Source organism: Humulus lupulus, chromosome 6, assembly GCF_963169125.1.
Source record: "Humulus lupulus chromosome 6, drHumLupu1.1, whole genome shotgun sequence".
NCBI classification, from domain to species: domain Eukaryota; kingdom Viridiplantae; phylum Streptophyta; class Magnoliopsida; order Rosales; family Cannabaceae; genus Humulus; species Humulus lupulus.
Genome location: NC_084798.1, coordinates 218619437 through 218643265, shown reverse-complemented (window position 1 = coordinate 218643265; position 23829 = coordinate 218619437). Strand labels below are relative to the sequence as shown.

General features: G+C 30.0%; 3 protein-coding genes across 3 annotated transcripts; all 3 read right to left on the bottom strand.

The window, feature by feature from the left end:
* Positions 1-553: 553 nt before the first annotated feature.
* Positions 554-3673, bottom strand: LOC133783374 (E3 ubiquitin-protein ligase At4g11680). Its single transcript, XM_062222987.1, has 3 exons — positions 2066-3673; positions 1138-1516; positions 554-1050 (listed from the first exon to the last, which is right to left on the bottom strand). The coding sequence occupies exons 1-3, from the start codon at positions 2596-2598 to the stop codon at positions 904-906; spliced, it is 1059 nt and encodes a 352-aa protein (XP_062078971.1). The 5' UTR covers positions 2599-3673; the 3' UTR covers positions 554-903.
* A 5610-nt stretch (positions 3674-9283) lies between these two features.
* Positions 9284-12578, bottom strand: LOC133783373 (uncharacterized). The gene is made up of 2 exons (XM_062222986.1): positions 10501-12578; positions 9284-9797 (listed from the first exon to the last, which is right to left on the bottom strand). Exons 1-2 carry the CDS (start codon positions 12343-12345, stop codon positions 9699-9701), a joined length of 1944 nt encoding a protein of 647 aa, XP_062078970.1. The 5' UTR covers positions 12346-12578; the 3' UTR covers positions 9284-9698.
* A 4979-nt stretch (positions 12579-17557) lies between these two features.
* On the bottom strand, positions 17558-22788 carry LOC133784519 (ABC transporter G family member 26). The gene is made up of 9 exons (XM_062223834.1): positions 22606-22788; positions 21850-22139; positions 21605-21760; positions 21341-21524; positions 20220-20498; positions 19780-20064; positions 18822-19106; positions 18539-18646; positions 17558-17818 (listed from the first exon to the last, which is right to left on the bottom strand). The coding sequence occupies exons 1-9, from the start codon at positions 22786-22788 to the stop codon at positions 17558-17560; spliced, it is 2031 nt and encodes a 676-aa protein (XP_062079818.1).
* Between the last annotated feature and the right edge of the window lie 1041 nt (positions 22789-23829).

The window sequence follows — 23829 nt, the reverse complement described above, 5'->3', positions numbered from 1 at the left end:
AAAAGTAGTGCTAAAATAGTAATGAAGTCACAAAAACTATATGCGTATGAAATTAGAATTAATATTGTTAAGAAAAAAAATGATGCCAATAATAAACAAATTTAATTGAAGTATATGAGAAAAAACAAAAATACAAAGGATAAATAGCTTTTTGTATATAAATAAATACAACTATAATTGGTATATTACTTACAAAGAAAAATACATTATATGACACTCAAATTAAAAAAAAAAGACCCAAAAAAAACTAAAAGTAGTGCTAAAAGAGTAATGAAGTCACAAAAACTATATGTGTATTAAATTAGAATTAATATTGTCAAGGAAAAAAAATTATGCCAATAATCAACAAATTTAATTGAAGTATATGAGAAAAAAACAAAAATACAAAGGATAAAGAGCTTGTTGTGTATAAATAAATACAAATATAATCGATATATTACTTACAAAGAAAAATACATTATATGGCACTCAAATTTTTTTTTAAAAAAAAGGACCAAAAAAAAAAATATTGTATTGTAATGTAATGGAATATATATGAAGTGGATCATGTCCCTTAGGTGGTGGTGAATATTCTCACATCATTCTCTCTTGTTAATATTGCTATATTTGTACTCAAAAAGAAGAGTATAGTTTTGGTTACTGGTGACCTGATCCAATGTACAAGCAATAAACTCACTCAAGTAACCAATTACAAATAAGAATACATTTAAATCACACCCAAATAAAAATTAAAAAAAAAAATTCATTTTTTCATTTGCTTTCCGCCTAATTCTACAATATTTGGAGACCAAAAAACTATAACAATTACTACGTAAGTATTCGAGATGTATTTGAATCTCGAAACTTGTGAGAACAAACCACATGCCTAACCATTCGAGCTACCCGAGCAATTTTTTCCATTTGCTATCTTTGTAGTTCTTGTTTACAAAGAGGGCAACAAGATATGATTTTGAGCCATTGATCCACACAATTGAGGTGGAACATGTGAGAGCATGGTAGTTGCCTCACTTCTTCCTTGTCTTTATACTTAGCTAAGCAAATGCAGCATTCCTGTTGAAATCACACAAAAATAATGAGCTCCAACTGTTTGATTAAAGTTCTCAAAGAAAAAATAGATATTTTGAGTAAAAGACTTACTGGGTCTTCATCAATGGAGTCTGAATTACTGCTGTTGTTTGTGTTGTCTGATTTGTTGTCAACAGCTTTGTACTTCCAATTGGGTAGTTGAGAAATTTGGTCTTCAGAAGCTCCTTTGTCGATGGAACCCATGTTCATGTTGTATCCAAGGAGGCTGCTGATCAATGGTACACAGCAACATAAAAGAAGGAACAATAGGAATGGGAAAGAGTAGCTTATGGCATTCCAAGCCAGCAGAGAGATGCATAGGACATGGAGTTTTGGAGCGCGGCGGAGTGAGCTGAATCGAGAATCGAACACCCAAACATTGCCCATTACGAACCATATGGCGAAGAATAGCTCGAGTGAAGTCCTGCACTTGTTCATCAAATGTGTGGTCCTGCATAAGTTGCACACAACAAGCTCAAAACCAGAAAGAATACAGGTAAAAAGGCAATGATCTTACTTGTGACATGTTTACCAAACCATAATCAAAATCAAAATAGTTTAGTAGATGAATGAGAATTATGACTTGTATTGCAGACATAATCAAAATGTTTTAAATTGACCAAACTGTTATTCTTTTGTTTTGTCGGGAATAGAGTTTATTACTATTCAGAATGTAACGAAAAAAGAGTACAAATTGGAGGAGGATTTCCTCTAACCAACAAAACTCATCGTCTAGCCCAAGGGCATGCTTCGTCAATCCATATGTGAAAGAGATGCCTCGGAAAAGTAGACAATAAAATTTTAATATCTATGTTATTATTTAAACTTACGACCAACATGTGACAGAGATGCTTCTGGAAACTGTTATTTATTTTAAATGAGAATCATTAACACACAAATAATCAACGTTCACCCTAATTAAACATGTCATTACTACTTAACATGTTAAAATGAGAACAAATATGATCAAAAGCAGGAAAACATGTCAATTCTTTCTTACCTGGATTCTTCAATCCCTCTTTGGTGCTCAACATCAGGAAGGCTATAAGCATCTCCTTGAGTGAGATGAAGATACCGGTACCGCCCATAGAGCAGCAGAAGATTAAGAAAACAGCCAATATCATAGCCAACAATCCACATCCTCATAGGCCAAACTGGCCTTTCCCTCTTCGAGGTAGCTAGAGTGATTGTTGTGAGGCTTATCTGAACAACCAAAGCTATGAGCTCCAGCATCATCCAAGTGCTGGAATTGAAAGGATTAGACCCAAGATCTGATCTTGTTCCATTTTGGTAATGAAACACTCTTCTAAAGAAAGTAAACCACCTTGCTCTAGAGACTCTCATGGCCATTCTTATCAACAGTGAAGATGGAGGTCGAGAAGGCCTATTCCGAGTGGCTGCTGCTGCTGGTGCTGATGCTGCTGTCGTTGCCATTCGATCTCCTACGGCGGAAATCGATGAAAATGGAACTGTTGTGCTGCCAGAGCTACACAAGGAGGAGTCTGATGATGGGGAGAAGTACCGGGTATTCATTGCTTGAATTCAAAAACTAGTTCGACTAATCAATCTCAACTCTGGTTTTTGCAGCTTAAAAGAGTATGGAAATCACCATTTGAGTCTCCAAAGGAATGGACTTGAAGCTCTTAGCAAGGTACCAAAGACTCAAACTTGAATAAACTTTCTTGGGTCAGAACCAAAAAAACAAACTTGAATCTCTTAGATAACTAATATCAAGCTTCAAACTTTTTTAATAGCTTTTCTCTGGTATGACTAATCAATCTGAAACTCTGGTTTTTCCCGTATTTATCTATATATATATATATATATATATATATCAGGCTTGCGTTTCTAACTTTCCAACTATGGAGCAAAATTAAGAGAGTTGAAAGAGACAAAAGGATGAAATTACCATTTGAGACTCCAAAAGGTTTGAACTTGAAACTCCACAGACCAAAAACTTGGAAGATTCTCTGTGATAAATAGTACCAAAAACTCAAACTTGAAGCTGAAACTACAGATGGGTCAGAACCCAAAACCTCTCAACAACACTTTCAGAGCCTGGAATCACAAACCAACTTGCTGCAGAGGACAAAAGCTGATCTGGGTACGAGAGGATTGGACTGAAGATGAAGAAAATGGAGAGAAACTGAATAGTTTATATGAAGCAAAAGGAGCTGAGGAAAAATAGGTGCGAAGAGTGTGTCGAGAAAGGTGAAGTTGGTTCTCAGATGGTGACCAAGAATCAACTGCAAAAGGCTTTTGCTTTAATCCCAAGTGAATCAGAAGAAGAGAGAGTTTGGAGGGAAGCCAACGGTTGGCCTAACTTCCCTCAGGTTTTTGTTTATTAAGAAAGCAAAGCTCAACCCAACTGCTTCTTCAACTGCAAATCTCTCTCCCTATATCTCTTTCTATACAAAATTACCAAAATGACAAAACCTAAAGATACATATAAATAAACAAATATTCTCAAGTAGGAAAAAAAAACCAAAGACTAATTTGTTTTCACCTTGGTTTTGATTGGAATAAGAACAAAGTTAGTTACTTATTTTGATTCTTACCCTTGTGTCAAATTAACTGATTTGAATTCTGGCGGGTACAGTGTCCTCAAAAAAAAAAAAAAAGATATTTTTTTATGATATAAGGTTGGCCACCTAATGCAACTATATAAATAAATATATATTTATATATATATATATATATTGTGCAATTTTGACCACATTATTTTCAAGTTGTGGTGTGTTAATGGGGCCATGTTATTTGTGTTATCTAATCCTATGCATGATCATGATGTGTGTGTATTAAGTGTTATGTATAATATAGAATAAAGTTTGTAATTATGAAACACTATTAAATAATTTCAAATGTTTTAAGGGTTTTTTGTTTTTGTTTTGGAATATAATATGAGTAACATACCTTGTGGGATCTTCCAAGGTGTAGAGAATTATGTCAAGTGTTCATTAATTAATTAGAGATTGGGTTCAAAATAAGAATGAGAATATTAATGGATAAGAAGAAGAAGAAGAGGCTTGATGAGTTTTCTCTCTTCGAATGAAAGACAAAAGAAAAGGTTTCTTTCTCATGTGTCATGAAGATCACATCACATTGATGTTACATATAGATATAGATTTTGATCCCATTAAGTTTGCTAATATATATGTATGTATATATATATTTATATAATATGTGGGGTCTTTTAGCAAAACGAATTATTTTTTGAAATTAAGCTTAATTTTAATAAGTTTTTACAAAATGACATTTGTCTGTTTGAATTTTTTTTAATAGTTTGTCTGGAGTGTCGGAGATCATTTTGCTAAAAAATTTTAAAATTAGGTTAAAGTGCAAGATAACTTCAAAAATAAAATTTATAAGTAACATTCATGTTCCGCTTCAATTTTTGAGAATTGGAAATTTGGTCATTAATTTTTTTTAGCAATTAGAAGTGTGAATTTAATTTAATTTAAATAGTGAATGGCTCTAAATTGTAAAATTTTTAAGTGATAAATCAATTAATTTAGGATAAGTTCAAAAAAAATATTGCAAAATTATAATAAATTTAAATGAGAAATTTATTTTAAAAAGTATGTTCTAAATAAAAAAACATACGAAATTAAATGTTACTATTTATAAATTCAAAGATTTTATTTTTTTTAAAGAAAAACTTAAATAATCATTTTGTCGATCCAATAAATTTAAAGATTCTAGATTCAAATTTGTTGCTATAAAATGTGTCTTAATTATTGGTATCTAAAACAACTGTTTAATCTTATTTAGCTAGAATTAATATTTTATCAATAAGTCAAACCATTTTAATAAATACAACCAAGCAAGTATTTCAGTCTAATAAATTACAAACTACATATTTTATATTTTATGAGACAAAAATTCTTAATTTTTCTCAAAAATTTGAGAAGGTCGACTACTTTGAAATTCAAGATATCCACAACTTTTTCACAAAAATTAAAAGTTAAAATAATTATATATGTTTTTTTTCGTGGAAATTTACAATAATTATAGGTGTCTTAATTAGATTGGGAAACTAGATATATTATCATTAATTTAAGTGATAAACATTTGCCACGTGTAAAGAAAAAGAGTTTGATTATGTATGGAAAAAGACAAAATAAGTTTGAGATATGTATAAACATAAATAAATCGTAATTGACTAGAATTTGACTGCCTTTAATTCTTCTTAACCGACCTATTAACCAAAAACGTGTCAAACTTTGAGATTAAGGGTCCTTTGTTATGAAAATTCAATCACAATCTTAAATAGATTATTATAGGGATAACTTGAAAAATACCCAGTTTTAGGATTAGTTAACTAAAAATAGCTACTAATAATATTTAGTTGAATATTACCTATTTTTTTAAGCACATTTCCCATATTACTCTTAAAACACTACTAGAAGTCTAATGTAAAAATCTCAATCTTTGCCACTGTCGTGTCATTTACTTCCCTCTTTAAATAATATTCCACAGTCAGTTCCAGTAGACCACTGTATAATGGGTAGAGTCATTAATAATTTGGGTATTAATCTAAGAGTTTTAAAAATTGGGTAAAAATTAAATAGGTTAACTTAAATTGGGTATTAGGTGTAATTTTCCCATTATTATATAACACAATCTCTATTTGTTAATTTCGTTAGAAAAAAAAAAACCCAAAAAATTTAAGGAACTTAATCTTCAATTACACTTTTTTTAAAAGAAAAAAGTAAAGCATTCTCTAAGGTTTAAGATACAAGTTGGAGTTGTACTCTGTCTTTAGGAGGATTTTGTTAATAATAAAAGTATTATTAATATGTAAGAGTAGTTTAGTCTTTTAGTCTCTTATTATTTTGACTATATATTTTGTTGCTCTTGTACTCTTATTTTTATCATTTCGACATAATGAAAACCTAGTCTCCCTTTTGATTCTCTCTCTCAAATCTTCTTTGTCTATTTGCAAAATTATCAGATTTGATAGTAGGGGGCTTTAAAAAGAACTCTATCGGTGTGGCTCGTTTGTAATTCCGATTCGTGAACAGTTTTCGGTACGATTTTTTTTATGACCGTGTATATTGCAGTTATTTGAAGTATCCTGTAAATTTTTGGAAAATTCTGAATAATTTCCAGTGCCGAAAACTGAGTTCAAACATATTATTTTTCACACACATAAAACAATTAGTTATGTGTGCAATAACCTGTTTTTAAACTAGTTTTTGGTACTGTAAATTATTTGGAATTTTCTGAAAATTTGCAGGATGCTCTAAATAACTACAATATACACGGTAATAAAAAAATCGCGTTGAAAATTGTTCACGTGTTGAGAACATAAAAGAACCTCACTGATATGATTCTTTTTGAAGATCCTATCGTAGAAATTTTCATATATCTTTGTAGGCACCACCAAGGATGGTAAAAAGTTGTTGCTTTACATTTTTTATGGGGAAAAAGAAGATATTAAGTTGCTAATTTAAGATGATTATCTACTCATTTGGGCTCCATATACTTTTTGGTGTGTATTTTTTCTTGGGTCAATGTTTACCACAAAGTTGAATTACTACCATTTTCCACAAGTAAGTGTAGAATATAAAAATTGAATTAAGTAGTGTTTGGTCAAAAAAAAATATTTTTTATTTTTTAACAAAATAAAATTCTCGAGACATTCGATACTCAATTTTCATATTCGATACTATACCAAGAAAGCTAGTTTACAAAAAGAAAAAAAAAGGTTTATTTTCACTAATTAAAAAGGTTTATTAATTATCTAACTAATAATGCTTTAATTCATATAAAGATTTATGAGAATTTATTCTTGATTAAAAATAACATTTCTATACTCTTTTAATATATATTTTTTAAATTTTACCAATTTTTTTTCTTCCAACTTTTAAGAAGTTGAAATGAATATATATATGTTGAATAGTATTATAAACAAAAATATATTTTTGTAAGAAAACTAAAATCATATTATGAAAATCCAAAACCATTTTTTAAAAAAAATATTAATTCTAAAAATGTAAATTTTTTTTTTTTTAAAAATAAAATCCTATTAGCTCTTAAGGTGGCAGAGGTGAAGAGAAAGAATCCACAAATGTACTTTATTTTATTCTCAAAAGAAAAAAGAGACAAGTGTGTTGCAAAATCCATATAATTAAAAGTACAAATTTGATTCATTTGCATGGTTCTAATTTAAAGGTAAAAAGTAATTGGAGTAATATTATGCTTTTTTTTTTTACTTTATAAAATAATGAGTTAGTTGAGCCTCAAATTCAGTTAAACAGATGAAGAAAAATAGTTTAAAAAAAAAAGGAAGAAAGTGCATGGTAGAATATAATCAATATATCATTATCAACTTTTTATTTATCACAACAATTAACTAATCACAATCCAAATACATTTTGCACATTTGTCAACTTTTTGGTCTAAGGCCATGTTCACCACTAGTAACTTAATATTTATTCTTTTTTGTCCTTATATGGAAGTTAAAAAAATATAAAATAAGTATAGAAGAGAGAAGAATAATAATCACTCAGTTGTTTTAACATATCCAAACAACTTATTAAGTGGTCACTATCACTAAATAATTTATGAGAATAAATTATTCCATTGTTGGATATGGTATGCTGCCACTCAATTAATGGAAATGTTGAGAACATACTCTCACCGATAGGTCTATATGAGATTTGTCTAAAAAATTCCAAATAGTTTACAGTAGCGAAAACTAGATTTAAATATCTTATTTTCCACGCGCATAAAAAGAATTAATCACGCGTGCAACATGTTTAAACATAATTTTCGGTATTGTAAATTATTCAGAATTTTATAAAAATTTACAAGATGCTCTAAATAACTACAATATATACGGTCATTAAAAAAATTGCACCGAAAACTATTCATAGGTCAAGAATACTAAGAGCCTCACCCGATAAAGTTTAAAGGGAAATTCCTATATGAGAATTGTCCTATATATATTTATATACAAGTATATTTAATTCAATTAGGGTTGAAGTGTATTTTGTATTTTGTATTTTGTAACTAGGAAGATTTTGTTTGAGAACTAAAATTAATTATGACATTTGTTGGTTTTCCCAATTTAGCTAATTTAACTTGAATAAGTAAGAAACTAACAAATATATCACTTTATGAATTTTCCTTCAATGCATAAAGCTGAAATTAGTAATAGAGTACTAATCAGAATATAAAAAGGAATAAGTGAGATCATTGTACAGTTTAATATAAAAAACAATATTTATAATAGCCATTTTTATTGTCAAATTTAAAAGTTATTCCTCATTTTCTAAATTTATATTTTTACATACTTTCATTTTTAATTTCTAAATTTACTAATGAATCACATGTGAGTGATTTACCCAAACCACAAAAATGTGGTTTTAAGATTATGAGTAACCAAACCACATATTACAATTTACTATTACCATAAATTATTAAAAGGAAAAAAGTGGTAGAAATCTATAAATATAAATACATGTATAAGATTCAATAATTAGAAAAATAAAGAGATAATCATGAATATTAACTCATGACAAATTGGCTGTAACTAACACAGAACTCTAAGCTAAGATTGGCCTGTTTAAGTTAGGATTTTATATTAAGTAATCATTTTTAATTGGGCTTTTATGTCTTATATTCTAAAAATATAAAACCTGTGCTTCTATTTTTTTTGGTGTAAAATTTCAAATTTATTACTATAAGACATGTAACCATGTATAAAAAACACAAAATATTGATGTATTGACAATAAAAACACAATGTGAAGGCTATTTTATAAAGAATCATCAAAATAATATTAAAAAAAGAAAAATCTATTTTCACCAATATTTTTGTCTCCATATACATATGAAATACTTATCAATGGTGACTATTCATAGATGTGTACTAACAATTATAATGAATTAACAACATAGTGACGTGGTATGACAAGTCACCAACAAGTAAATATTTTTTTTTCTACAATAATTTCGAATTTAGTTTTTTTTTTGTCATAATTAATGTTGTTGTTTCCAACAAATAAGAAACATTATCTATATTTAGAAATTCACATATATTTAAAAAATAAAAAGTTTACAATATTATATTTTCGTAATAAATGCACATTTTTCATCAGGTAACTCTTCAAAAAATCTGAAAAAATCAAAATTTATTTTTAAAAATATTAATTAACAACTATAAATATGAACTATTGAACTTAATCTAATAATTAATATTAAAGTAACCATAGATAGTAATCATTAATATTTATTAATAACTTACAAAATGTATACACCTACAAAAAGTAACCAAGTCTTACATGAATACAGAGAATGTACAATAGTTATTTTTTTCTTCAAAAATACAACCCACCAAAGCAAAAAGTAAGAAAGAAGATACAATAACAACTCATGATCTAAAGATTACAAGGAAGTAGTGGGAAAGAAAAAGACACCTATTAGCAACTCATCTAAAGATGCTAATATGCTTTGTTATAAATAAATATTGATTAATGAATAAACACACACCATCTCATCTAAGTAGAGAAGAATAGAATCACTTTCAAACATAAATTATAGGGGAAAGAATAATGTGCTTGCAATCCAAATAATGATGCAAACAAATAATAATAAAATGGATATGCCATCCCATACCAGAGTAAGTTAGCTCTCTTTTTTCTTAGGTTCTTCAAGAACAAATTCAGCATACAAATCCTTGAGTGCTATCACAACTGTGGTTATCAGTGGCCCCATAATTGCACCCTATAAACCAGCCCAGTAACCATAGTCAGTACCCAAAAAAAGAAGAAGAAAAAATTCTAGAAACAGATGAGAGAATTCAATGGTAATGTGAAAACTATGCAAATAATAGCATTTCCAAGAAAAGTGTTATGAATACTCATTTGAAATATAGCACAAGTTGGCAAGAACAGGCAATAGTCAAGAGAATGATTTTATTTATTTCTTTTTTTCAAAAAATATATAGCAAACCACATCCTGACAGTTTGAGCCTAAACTATGTTTAATCCTACAAATAATAGCATTCAATTGTAATGTGAAAACTATGCAAATAATAGCATTTCCAAGAAAAATGTTATGAATACTCATTTGAAATATAGCACAAGTTGGCAAGAAGAGCAGGCAATAGTCTAAGAGAATGATTTTATTTATTTCTTTTTATAAAAAAAATATAGCAAACCACATCCTGACAGTTTGAGCCTAAACTATGTTTAATCCTACAGTATTTGGAGACTAAGAAACTATCAATTGCTGACTCGAGCATCAGACTTTGTGGGAACAAATCATATGCTTGTCTATTTGAGTTACTTCTATTGGTTGGTTGAACTAAGTTATCTGAAGTAAGTTCATTTGGCCCAAAGTATTTTAGGCTTCAGATGGGGAGGCTTGCACCAGAAATTTAAGGCAAAACATAGAAAATATATGAAGAAACAAGATGAAAATTTACCTCTAGCGCCGAGGGAAACAATGTCATTCCACCAATGATGCTAAGACCAGTGAGATAAGTACTATGGCCAGGAATGTCCTCCTGAATTTCGGATGCACCATAATCCATAAGAAAAAGGTGAACAATGAATAAAACGATCGCCACGATGTATCTACCTTCGAGCACAAGTTGCAGAGCAGCTGGAATTGTTGCAAACCATGATGGGAAGATTGGTAACAGAGAGCTAATGATAGCAAGAACTGTAGACATGTACAAGAAATGTATCTTAATCAGCCTAAACAAAAGCCATGTTAGACATCCTTGAACAAATGCAATCTCAGCAGTGGACAGAAGTACTCCTGAAACAGCTTGATCAAGAACCTCAACACATCTATCTCTAGCTGATTTCGAAATTGGAAGCATGCATATCACTTGCTCAGTCACACCGCCGGACTCGGTTGTAATGAGGTAATACAAAACCCAGAAGAACACCATTGACTGAGACAAGAAATTGAAAACCTCAGCAGCACCAGAAATGATGGAATTCCCTATGGAGAACATGAATTTCGCACTGCTTCCCAGAACGGTTGTGCTACTAGTGAGCACACGCTGCGACACATCCACGCCTTTTACAGCATATCCTTTTGCCTTCTCTACCAAATCCTCCCTAGTGATGATCAATTCTCGGATTATGGCATCCATTTCTGTGTAAATCTGTCCCCATTCTCGGTTACTCATCCGATTCCTTAAACTCAAAAGCTTTTCGGTGTAAGGTGAGGGGCTAATCAGAGCGGTTGAAGGCACTGAGGAATTCGCCTGGCGCTTGATAATAAAATGCTTGATTCCAGTGACGAATTCGGTTAGATTATACTGCATTGCTAAAGTGTCAATCTGTTCAGAAACAGTCTCATATGCTTTGGTACTATACTTGTCTACCATTCCAGGCAAATCATTCTCTTCCATCCATTTCTTAACACCAATTCTCTCAGCATAATTGCTCTCTTCCACATGTAGTTTCAATGAAATAACAGCATCTTTACCTTCAACACCAATCTTATAAGAGAAAAATGTAACACCAAACAAAAACCCAACAATCATACCAATAATTAAACCAATTCCAACAATGGTCTTCAACCTTTTCAACAACCCTCTTGTGAAAAAAGCACTAATTCTACTACGAGGGAAGCTAACACTTCTGAAAGAAGTAACCGTTGACATGGTGGAATCAACTGTTTTGGCACTGAACACAAAACCCAACCCAACAATCCCTAAAGACCCTAACCCACCAAAAGTCTCATAAACAAAAATGAACACCCAAAACGACACCAGCCACCGGAGCAGCTTCGAGAAGGCGCCACGGCGCCGTTTGGAGTGAGCTGATTTGGGTTTTCTGAGCAGAATTCGAACCGCAGCTTCCCGGACCTCTACAAGGGTACCAACAAAAACCCTAAAAACAGCTACTGGGATGGCTAGAACGGTCTCTGTCAAGCCCAAATTCAATGGCTCAGTCCAGAAGGCTTCTAGGGTTTGTTGAATTCCCCTTAATGGGATTGAGCAAAGCACAGCCCATTGAATGGGTCTGAGATATTCCTCTAGAAGCTTACAAACGGCGAAGAGAATGAAGATAGTGAAGGCCAGGCCAGCGTGGGCCATGGCTATGTAGAGCGCGAGTCGTACCTGGGGATCGCCGGAGAGGGTGGCTGTACGATCTGGGTCGGCGGCCATTTCCGGTGATTCGCTCCCACGCGCCGAAGGAGGCGCGTGTGATGGTGGGGTTGGGGAGGGTTTTCGAATTGAGGCTGATCGAAACATGTCTTGCCAAGCTGGGTTTGATGAGTTCGGTTCTGAGTATGGAACAAGTTCCATTACAGATACAGATAAGAACTGAGTGACGGAGTTTCTCTCAGATAAAAAGGAATTGACTTTATTGGATTATATTCTGAATAGAAAGAGAGAGAAGAAGAAGAAGACTGAGAGTGGCAGAGAGAGAGAGCGCCAGTTGTGTTAGGAAGAAAGATTGGATTTTTATGAAACCTCTGAAAGTGAAAGTGAATACTGTGTCGGAAATCACTTTCGAGTCCCTGTGGATTTTTTTTCAGTACCAATCAATCATTCAATAAAAGATTGCTTTTTTAATTTGTCAAAAAAAAAATTGTTTTTTAAGACAAAAACAAATTTGAGGATATGAAATGAAATAAATAAATTTGGAAGAAATATTTTATTTTTATATTAATTTTAGGTGTTATATTACCGGGAAAATAGCGTGGAGTCTTTATTTTTTACCGACTACACTTACATCTTAACTATCCCAATATTTATTTTAGGGGAATTTAATAATTCCAGTTTTGTTTGAGATAAAAATATATATTTAAAATGTATTAATTATTTTTATATATAACCGAATAATATATTAAAGTTAATTCTTTAAAATACCCACTAACATACGAATTTTGTTATTTTTTTTAAATACTCAATAACATACAAACTTTATTAAAATAACATAATTGACGAACATATTATTAATTCATATAACTAATTATTTACTTTATTTGGTTTTATTATTAATAAAGAAACACCATGGTTATATTGTAAGATTAGTGGAAAATTAAAAAATACGTAGTCATTGACTGCATAATCCAAGGAGGTGAAGAACAAGCATTTTGGATACTGTTTGATAGCTGTTTATTGTTTATTCTAAACATATCCTGTTTGTTATAATTGATATAACATATAACTTATTTGATCTCATTTTTATTAAGAATATGTTTCTACTATTATTATTTTTTGATACCAAAAAGTAGTATTTTAGACTCTCTTGGATATTAAACAATAACTCTTGTAAGTATGATAACAAATGGTAATTTAGAATGTTTAAATGTTGGAAATTAATATGTAGTTTTTTTTATGTAATATATATCACTGAGTATATAAATATAAATTTATTGTTGGATTTATACTGCAACGTTTTTAAATGTTGGATACTAATAGGTAGTTTTTATTATTGCTATTACATATAGTTTGGCTATTAGCAACACAACTTTGTTGTTGTACTAGTAACTAACTTGAAGAGTAATATAAAGACTGAAGATCATAAGATGCCACCAAGTTGTCCAATATTGAGCAAAGCAATCAATTTGGGTACCATTTGGTAGCTTTTTAATGTTTCTATTACTTTTATTTTTTATTTTTCATCCAATCTCATATGAAAATTACAGACCTTACCCATTTCTTATATTTCTTGAAATTGGTTTTAATGATAACATTTGTTATATGAATAATGGCCATCAAACTTATTTGGTGTCATCTTTAATTATAATATGTTTATACATCAATATTGTTTGATACTCGATAGTTGAATAATTATAATGATATGCTTGTTTAAATTAGTAATGTCATTTGAAACTAGTAAGTATATAATTATAAAAATATAAAGGAAATATATAATATAAGGAAATATATTGAATGTGATATATTATGATAAAAAAAAAGTTGGTATAATAAATAGGTAAATAAAATTTGATTGTTTGTTGTTTCGGTTAATTAATATTATAATATGGGTATATTAAAATATCAGTTTCAAATTAGTAATTATTTATATTATAAAGTATGTGATTGTAAATCTTCCTTTATTTTATGGCTTACATAGGTGTCAAAGTTATATTTTATTAAATAAATCATAATTTATAAGGGTAAAATATGATTTTTTTTTTTAAATATCACCTATTTTTCTCTCTATAAATCCTTCTTTATTATCAAATATTTTATTATTTTTAAGAGTAAATATCATTTTAGATTCTGTGTTTTGCAATAGTTACTGATCGAACTTTCTATTTTGATAAATGACAATTTGAACTATACATTTTGCAAAATAGAACAAAACAATACCCTGTACTAAAATACACTCTATTTTATAAATTAGTTAATTTAATAATATTAATAAAATATTATTGAATTAAAAATTAAATAAAATAAAACTAATTTTAATATCAAATTAATAAAAATCAATATTGAGATTTAAAAAAAAAGCGTGTTTTTAATAAAACACTAATCCTAAACTACTCCCCTACTTCTTCTTATTCTTCTTCTATGAACAAACCTTAACCCTAAATTTCCACACTATTCATCTTCTTCCTTTAATGATGCTTCCTCATTCTTAGATCTAGGCTTTCTATTTTTGCTGAACTAGGCTTCCTCCTTCTTGGATCTTTATCGAACACAGGTGGGGTTGGGTCATTGTGAATCTAGGCATCAAATGGAGGTAGAAGTATTCGTCATATACATTTTTATTTAAACTTCTCATAAATTATAAAAATTATTTTCACTTAATTTTTTTTTCTGTATGTGTGGAAAGAGTTTTTAACAATTTATGAGGAATTTAAATATGTATTAATTGAGGAAAAATATGTTATAGATAGAAGTAGCTTTAATAAATTTCATGCTTCTAAAATTTAAAGTATGTATGGTTTTTTTTATTAAAAATGATAAAATAATTAATATTTTATATAGTTAAGAGGTATAATAGAAAATATTTTTATTATTATTTCTTAATATTTAAAAATAAATATTTAGGTCAATTACCAAAAGTATTATAATTTATAATAATTAATTAATAAAGAAGTGTTTGAAGATAAAAAAAATAGGTATTATTTTTTTGTTAAAATCCTACTTTACCATTCCAAAATAAGATTTATTTAATAAAATATAACTTTGGGGGACCTAAGTGAGTAAAAAAGTAAATGTTGAAGATCTAATTGCTATAAAATAAAAATTAAGGTTCTAAGTATTACAACTGGTAAAACTTAGGGACCCAATTGTTATTTATCCTATATTACCACTACCTCAAGATTTAATAAAATATATATAAAAAAAATCAGAAATTGTATGTATGATAAAACAGAAATTCTAAGACAAATGTGTAAAAAAATTAATGAAAATCTGTCTGGTTTAATTTGTTTTAATCTTGTTAATTTTTGTCTTATAAGATTTAATATTTTTTTTTATCATATTTGTAAGTATTGAAGAATTCTCATGAAATATTATAATGATATGGCTCCAAATACGATAAATAAGTTTAAATAAAGAATTTACCAAATTGATTGTAATCCTCTTAGAATTACAAATTTACCCTAATTCAATTCACCCTTGAAGAAAAATATTAACTTTAGATAATTTTTTACAAAATCCCTCATTAGATAAAATAATTAATATATTCTTGTCTAGACTAAAAAATAAATAAAAGTCATAGCTTGGTCAATGTTTAAGTTTGGTTTTCCCTTTTGTTAAAAATACTTTATTGAAAAATAGAAAGTATTTGGTGACAACTATAAATGTAGGAAGCAAATCACATGGACTTGTGGTAATTGGTTCATGTTCATGATAAAGATGGTTCTATAAGAAGTAATATCCAATTCATTAATTTACAATTCTTGAAAATAAAAACTCTTAGACAAAAAAAAAATCAATTCTATGAAAATAATTATGTTTAGATCATTTTTTTTTTACAAAATTCCTCGTTAGATCAAGTAATATTTAGACTAAAAAAAATGGTTTATACATTTTTAGATCTTGTGTTTTGTCTCATTACCAGTTTGGACTCTGTGTTTTGACAAATTATTTTTTGAATCCTGTATTTTTTAAAATAGTTCAAATAGACCCATAAATCCGATTTTGATCAATTTTTTTTAAACTAAAATCATAAATAATTCATCAAACTAACAACTGAGAACAAAAATACAATCATTCTGCCTAAGAACTGTATTGTTATATTCAATTTTTTGTTCATCAAAATCAGGTTTAAATGCCTATTTGAACCATTTTACAAAACACAGAGTCCAAAAAATAATTTGTCAAAACACAAGGTCCAAACAGTTAATGAGTCAAAACACATGATCTAAAAATGTATAAACCTACAAAATAAACTAAAAATAATTCATAGCTTGCTCAATAATTTTTTTTATTTAAAAAAATACTTTATTGAAAAAGTGAAAGCTTTTGGTGACAACTATGGATGTAGCAAGCAAAGCACATGTCCATGTGATTATTGGTTCATCTAACAACCAACAAACTTGATCCTACTTCTAATCCCTCATTGCCTTTAAGCTAATAAAATTCATAAAGAAAGTTGACTTTTTTTTGGCATGACTTGTCTTGGTTTGCTCTAATCCAGCTTGATTACATGTTTATTTTCTCATAATTTGTACCACATAATACATATAACCCACCTTAACCACTAAGTGCTAAAAATTCTCTCTCTATTTTTTTTTTTAACATTTTCTCTTGAATTCTCTTGTTTGCCTATTCGACATATGGATTTAATAAAAAATTATAATTTTTTTAAACATTAAAAAATTAAGTAATATCCATATATATATATATATATCAAGTATTTAGATTAGATATATTTATAAAAGAGAATTTTCTTTAAAAAAAAAAGGGAGAGAAGCATCTAGCATGTATTTATATGTACACAAAAAAATGTTTATACATTTTTAGACCTCATGTTTTTTCTCATTACTTGTTTGAATCATTTGTTATAAAAAATTCATTTTTGGACTTTATATTTTGTAAAATAGTTTAAATAGACTCATAAACTCAATTTTGATGAAAAAAAATTTGAATATAACAAAACAATTTTTAAACAGAATGATTTTATTTTTGTTTTGAATTGTTAGTTTGGTGAATTATTTGTAATTTCAGTTGAATTTTTTTTTACCGAAATCAGGTTTAGGATTGTATTTGAACCATTTTACAAAACATAAAGTCCAAACATGTAATATGACAAAACACATGTCCAAAAACATATAAACGCTAAAAAGGCACACATGTATATATAAATGCCTCATTGTAGAGTTTGATTGGTTCAAACTTCTTCTCATCATAAAGTGATCAACTAGTATGTGATTTTTCATCATAATAAACAATTCACCCCAAGTTCACATGAAGAAAAAAACCAAAAGACAAACTTTTTTGTGGGGATGATATTATTATTATTATTATTATTATTATTATTATGCAACAAAGTATGAAAATTTTCCATTGTAAATGAAATGTGTTATATAAATATATGTGTATTTATTTTTCATATACTAATTCTCCTACGAAGACAGAAGTAAGCACACAAGCGATAAGCCAAAGCCATGAGTAGCAAGATCCACACTTCTTGCAAGCCACCATTGAGATTCACAGTGTCAAATGAAGGAGAGCTCTGTAAAGGCCTGCACCCTCCTTTGCTTTCACACTCATATAACTGTTCTCCAGAGTACTGTACTTTTAGGAGTAGTCTAAACCCATAGTACATGAACGACAAGTACTTCAACCACTGCATAAATATTGGTATGTGCTGCAACAACAAAAACAAACACCACTCCATTATACTAATCAAGAGAAAAAAAATCTGATCTTTATATAATGATCTTGCTCTAAGATAATTGTTAGCAGAGTAGCTCGAGAGAGAAGCACCAAGAAAGAGATCTTTGTATTTGAGAGTGACACAACTGCGAGAGAGTATTACTTGGGTGTACTCGGGTTTTTGTACAGGGAGAAAGGCAAAGTTCTTGATTGTCGAGGCTTGTGGTGTATTTCTAAACTCGATGTAGATTCAAGATCTTTCTTGATCTTGTTTCGAACCAGTATAATCCTTTGTGTTTCTTTAGTTTTCATGTTCTTATAATTTTTGTCTTTGATTTCTGTGATTACAAAGTGTTTGTGATATTGTGTCTTTGAAGTTTGACAACGATAATGCATATGTTGTTAAAATTTAAGGAGTTTACGAGTTCGTTATTGTTGTGGGCTCGATGCTCGTTTGAGCTATTAGGCTTTGAAACTTAAAACTATTTATTAGTGATCATCAAATTTGACATGGCAATAGATTAATGGAGTTTCAACTCAAAACCAATTAGCGATAAATAAAATAGTGGTAGTTATTGTTGTGGACTATAATATTGGTTTCGATGTCATTTTAAAGATTCATGGATTCTAACTCAAAACATATTAGTGGCGAATGGAATAGTTTATGTTCTTATGATTGAATATGTGAGATTCTTATGGCACAAGAAATTACCTGAACATAATAACCTCCTGTAAGGAGAAACAACATTAGTACCAAAGAGGCAAACATTCCAGCTCTTTTAATGCTCAAAACAGCAGCTCCAAAGAGTTCTCCTGCTCCCTTATTACACAAACAAATTTATGTCAACATTAAAACCATTCACAACACGAGCATTCGCACCCGAGAAGGGTAGCTCAAACAGTCAGGCATGTGGTTTTTGCTCGAGAAGCAAGTTTCGAAAGAAAAAATTGATACTAACACAAGCATTTTGTATTGTTTAACTCTTGAAACTTACTTGGCTTGTGACAACTACTAATAGTATTGCAAATAATGTCAGAAAAAAGCAAGGAACTGTTCTTCTGAAACCCGCCATGAAGTAGAGTATGATCATGAAGAATGTAGGGTAACAGACATGTGCTACCATGTCACACAGTGTGCTGCAGACATAGTATACACTCAGTCTATACATGTCTGCTTTCCTTTCTTTCACTAAGTAGATCTTTTCAAATGGAAAGACATAAACTGCACCGAAAATCGATGAAGATGTCCAGAAAATGCAAGTGTAGAACATCAAACCAACCTGAGAATCAGAGAGCTATGATGGTTCAGTATCTCAATACTTTCACTAGCACTATGTTTAGTAGAACGAAACAAAGAAGAGAAAGTTAGAAGGATATAAAAGAAAGTGTGCTTTCTTCTTAGTTGTTTGGTATATAGAAATGAAAGAAACTTGGCTTTTCTCTTCTTTTCAAGTTTTGTTTCTTACCAAGCACTCATTTTTCTCTCCTATATTTTCTTTTCCTCTCATTTTTCTTCTTTACCAAACATAGCCTAAATCTATCTCTAATTTCTTTCTTACACTGTTCTATCTTTAATTTATTTCTCATCACTTTATTTTTTATTTTTTCTCGTATCAATTTATTTGTCATCACTTTCTCTTTCCTCAAAGTTTTTCTCCTTACTTTCACATTACTTTATCTCATTATTTATTACAAACTTTTAAAATATTTTTCTCTTTGTAAATATATTTGTTAATATTTTGTTTAAGATTTAAAAAAAATAAAACTAAAAAATAGATTTTAGAAAACATTAACCAAACACTTGTTTTTTGAAAACTACAAAAACTGTATTTTGTTCTCATTTCTGATAACACAACTTTGAAAACAAAATACAGAAAACAATGTCAAACAGGCCCTTAGCTTTTCTCTTCTTTTCAAGTTTTGTTTCTTACTAATCACTCATTTTTCTCTTACCTGATCTCTAAGGTGTGCCTCAGTATCAGTCTTTGATTTCCACCAAAGGAGGCCCAACAAAACAGCAACTCCAATGGCTTGAACTAATCTTAGCTTATCAAAGTAATCCCTACACCTTTCTCTGAATGTCCTCTTACACAAAATCAGAAACTGATCCCACCATGACAATGTCCAATCTTTCTTGACTTGAATGGCTGCTTGGAGTTGTTCTGAGGCCTTTGTTGTTTGATGATTCTCTTGCTTCTCCATTGGCTCCACTTGAGTTTTGTATTTGTGTTGTAGATACTAACATAGTATGAGCAAAAACATAATGTTGAGAAAGAGAGAGAGAGAGAGAGAGATTTTGATAAAGAGTTTTACACATGATTCTTGTGTAATTCTACTGAACCATGTAAAATTCTTGTGCTCGAGAAAATAGTAAACTAGTTCATTGTTCTTACTTTGATGACAGCCTTCTCGAACTCTGGCGCGCCCCGTGGGGTTGAGAAATCTGAAGGGACACTGATGTCATTCACCTGACCAGTGGCTAAATCAAGCAAGAACTCAGCAGGGTTCATTGGAATTTCAGGGACAAATCTCAATGATGAAAAGTAATCCATTGATTCTCTAGCTTTTCCATAGTAAACAGGGTAACCTTCTGATATAAGCAAGAGTTTATCAAACATTTGAAACATTCTGCTTGATGGCTGGTGGATTGTTGTGATTATTGTCCTTCCTGCCTGCAATTTAAAAATGAGACTTTTTTTTTCAAAGAATTTTTTTTAACATTATTCTTGTAATAAAAACATAGGACAATTCTACTATAGCGGTTTCACTTTAAGCCCTACAGGTGGGGCTCTTCAGTGTTATCGATCCGTGAACAGTTTTCGGCACGATTTTTTTTATGACCGTGTATATTGTAGTTGTTTAGAGCATCCTGCAAATTTTCAGAAAATTCTGAATATTTTACAGTACCGAAAACTAGGTTCAAACATGTTGTTTTCCATGTGCATAAAAAAAATTAATCACGCGTGCAACAACATGTTTGAACCTAGTTTTCGGTACTGTAAACTATTTAAAATTTTCTAAAAATCGCGTCGATGCTCTAAATAACTACAATATACACGGTCATAAAAAAAATCGTGTCGGATGCTGTTCAAAGGTCAAGAACACTGAGAGTCCCACCGATAGAGCTTAAAGTGAAACCCAATTATCCCAAAACATATACATATAAATTAGTAATTCTTTAAAATTGACTCCAGTAAACAACTGTACTATTTTGACTAAAGCAAAGTAATTTTAATGTTAAAATGGTTGATATTGTGTAGGAAAGAAAAAAATATTATCTTTTTATGTTAAAGTGTCGTTAGTTATATTTAACAAATTAATAAAACTACTTTTTTTTTTCTTTTTAAACATTAGACACACTCACCAATATCAATAATTTTTTTTTTGAAAATTTAAAGAGTGACTTTCATATTTTTTATTTTTTAAAAAATAAATTCTTATATTTGGGTGCCTTAGGCAACGACTTGGTTGGCCTCGAGGTTAGGCCAACCTTGCTCGAGTGCAACACAAGTACCTTCGCAAGGCCTCGAAGTATGGCGAGAAGCCTATTCGCAGAGGTCGAATCGAGGCCTGAAGTTGGCTCATCAAGTAACAACAATGAAGGATCCACAAGAATTTCGTAACCAATACTTGTTCTCTTCCTTTCTCCTCCCGACACTCCTTTCACAAATCCTCCACCTATTCTTGTGTGACGACATCTAGTACGATAAAAATGAACAAATTATTTTCAAAAATACCAAAAAAATTAATCAATAAGAAAAATGCAACCTTCACCTACCTTTCAAGGTTAAGCTCCTTTATAATCATCTCAACTCTTCCATACTTCTCTTGTTGGCTCATATTGCTCGGTAACCGCAAAAATGCAGAGAATACTAGAGTTTCCTCCACCGTTAGCTGCGGAAAGAGCACATCGTCTTGTGTTACAAATCCAATCCTGGTAAAAAAAAGTAACCAAAAAAAGAAAGAATGACACTTTGCAAAAATACCATATATTTTCAAAGGTGAGAACTTGTTTTGTTATACCTTCTCTTAAGAGCTTGATTATATGGTATGTCATTATAAGTTATTTTCCCTTTAACATTTTCAAGTAATCTTCCTCCAATGACTTTCAACAAGGTTGTTTTTCCACTCCCTGAGGGCCCCATCAAAGCAAGAATCTCACCAGGGCCAATGCTTCCTGTTATGCCTTTCAAGATGTGCTTATAATTATCTTGATCCATGTTGAGTTGTGAGGACACTTTTGATACTACTGCTTTCACTGGATTAGAGGTTGATGATTGCTTGTTTTTCACCTTGTACTTCACATCTTCAAACTGCATTTTTGTAACAAAAATCATGTAAAATTTAAAAAAATATATTTTAAGATTGCCTTTTGTAAATTTACCTAATTTATTTTAAGATGGCATAAGAGCATATCTAAGCACCACAACTGACAAAAATGTGTGACAGAATAGTTTCATTATTGTAACAGAGATCTACTTTTGTAGTTATTTTAAAAATCTACTTTTTTTTGGGTAATATTAAAAAAAATTCGAGGGGTTCAAATAGATGTAGATTTGTGCTTGGTTCCAATGAAAAACACGTATCAATTCTACACACCATTGTGTAAAACCGATTCTTTTCTCAATTTTCTATCGATTTCGTATTGTGAGACTTATCTTTATTAGTGCGTTGCTCAACACCACATGTGTCTCTCGTACTAATAGTATCAGACGACACTCATTAGACGAGAGAAAAAGTGTAAAAAATCAAAGACGAGAGAGATTATTTTGTAAGTACCTTGAGAAAAACGGGAATAGGGCGATCTTTGGTTTGGTTAGAAGTGTGATCTTCAATGTCAATCTCAGAGTACCTATTCCTAAGATAAGCTTGAGACATGAACTCAATGCTGTGACCAAACCCATTGCTTGCTGCAATCTGCTTAGACATGTCCTCAATCTCATCATCTCTTCTGATTTCCATCCCTACTATGACTCTACAAAAACTAATCAATCTACTTTACTTGTTTTAATGGAATCACCCATAAATAACCATAATTAGCTTGGCTTTATAATGAAGCAGAAGATGGTTTGGTTAGCCACATGCTTCCCATGCAATATATATATATAAATAAATATATATATATTTATATTTATATTTAGGACTAGGAAAAGATTGGTTTTATTAGTTCTCACACACCCTTGTAACTTTCTTTATAGACATGCCAAGAACATGACTATATTCATATTAGAAGCTTCTGAGATCATAATGATAATAATCATCATCATATGATGTGTTATAGTCATATAATTGGATTAACAACTATATTCCTTAAACTTGTTTTGAACATGTCTTTTTTATCAAGTCTTTCTTATAAAAGTGAGTAGTGTTAATATACATAGTGTTTATACTTTTTTAAACCATGTGTTTTGTCCCATTATTTGTTTGTACTTTATTTTAAAAAATTACTTTTTGGACCATGTGTTTTGTAAAATTGTTCAAATATACTTCCAAACCCAGTTTTGATGAATATAAAATTGAATATAACAACACAGTTGTTAGGATATGTAGAATGGTTGTGTTTTTATTCTAAGTTGTTAGTTTAGTGAGTTATTTATAATTTTAGTTCAAAAAAAACTTTGATTAAAATCGGGTTTATAGGTATATTTGAACTATTTTACAAAACTCGGGATCTAAAAAGTAATTTGTCAAAATACAAGATCCAAACAAATAATGAAATAAAATACATGGTATAACCCCACAATGAACAATAAAAAAGTTACAAGAAATATCTTAATTATTGAAAAATAATAATACAGCAGCTCAGGCAGTTAGTGTGCTTCTAATTACATACTTAAGTTCTAATTATGTACTCAATATAGCTACTTGACAGAGTTTATAATTGGTTGGTTTCCACTTTCATGCATACGTATAAATGTCATTGTCCTTTTAGTTGATTTTGTACATGTTTTTCTTTTTGAAGTCTTATTCTTATCATTTATCTTTTGAAATTCAGGTGGTGAT

Excerpts from the sequence above, each read along its gene's own strand:
- LOC133783374 (XM_062222987.1), bottom strand. The coding sequence starts at position 2,598 with ATGAATACCCGGTACTTCTCCCCATCATCAGACTCCTCCTTGTGTAGC. Across the intron at positions 1,517-2,065 it reads AGAGGGATTGAAGAATCCAG|GACCACACATTTGATGAACA; the intron begins GTAAGAAAGAAT and ends CAACTTATGCAG. Across the intron at positions 1,051-1,137 it reads ACTCCATTGATGAAGACCCA|GAATGCTGCATTTGCTTAGC; the intron begins GTAAGTCTTTTA and ends TGATTTCAACAG.
- LOC133783373 (XM_062222986.1), bottom strand. The coding sequence starts at position 12,345 with ATGGAACTTGTTCCATACTCAGAACCGAACTCATCAAACCCAGCTTGG. Across the intron at positions 9,798-10,500 it reads TGTTTCCCTCGGCGCTAGAG|GGTGCAATTATGGGGCCACT; the intron begins GTAAATTTTCAT and ends GCTGGTTTATAG.
- LOC133784519 (XM_062223834.1), bottom strand. The coding sequence starts at position 22,788 with ATGGAAATCAGAAGAGATGATGAGATTGAGGACATGTCTAAGCAGATT. Across the intron at positions 20,065-20,219 it reads TCGAGAAGGCTGTCATCAAA|TATCTACAACACAAATACAA; the intron begins GTAAGAACAATG and ends ATACTATGTTAG. Across the intron at positions 19,107-19,779 it reads AGGCACACCTTAGAGATCAG|GTTGGTTTGATGTTCTACAC; the intron begins GTAAGAGAAAAA and ends TCTGATTCTCAG.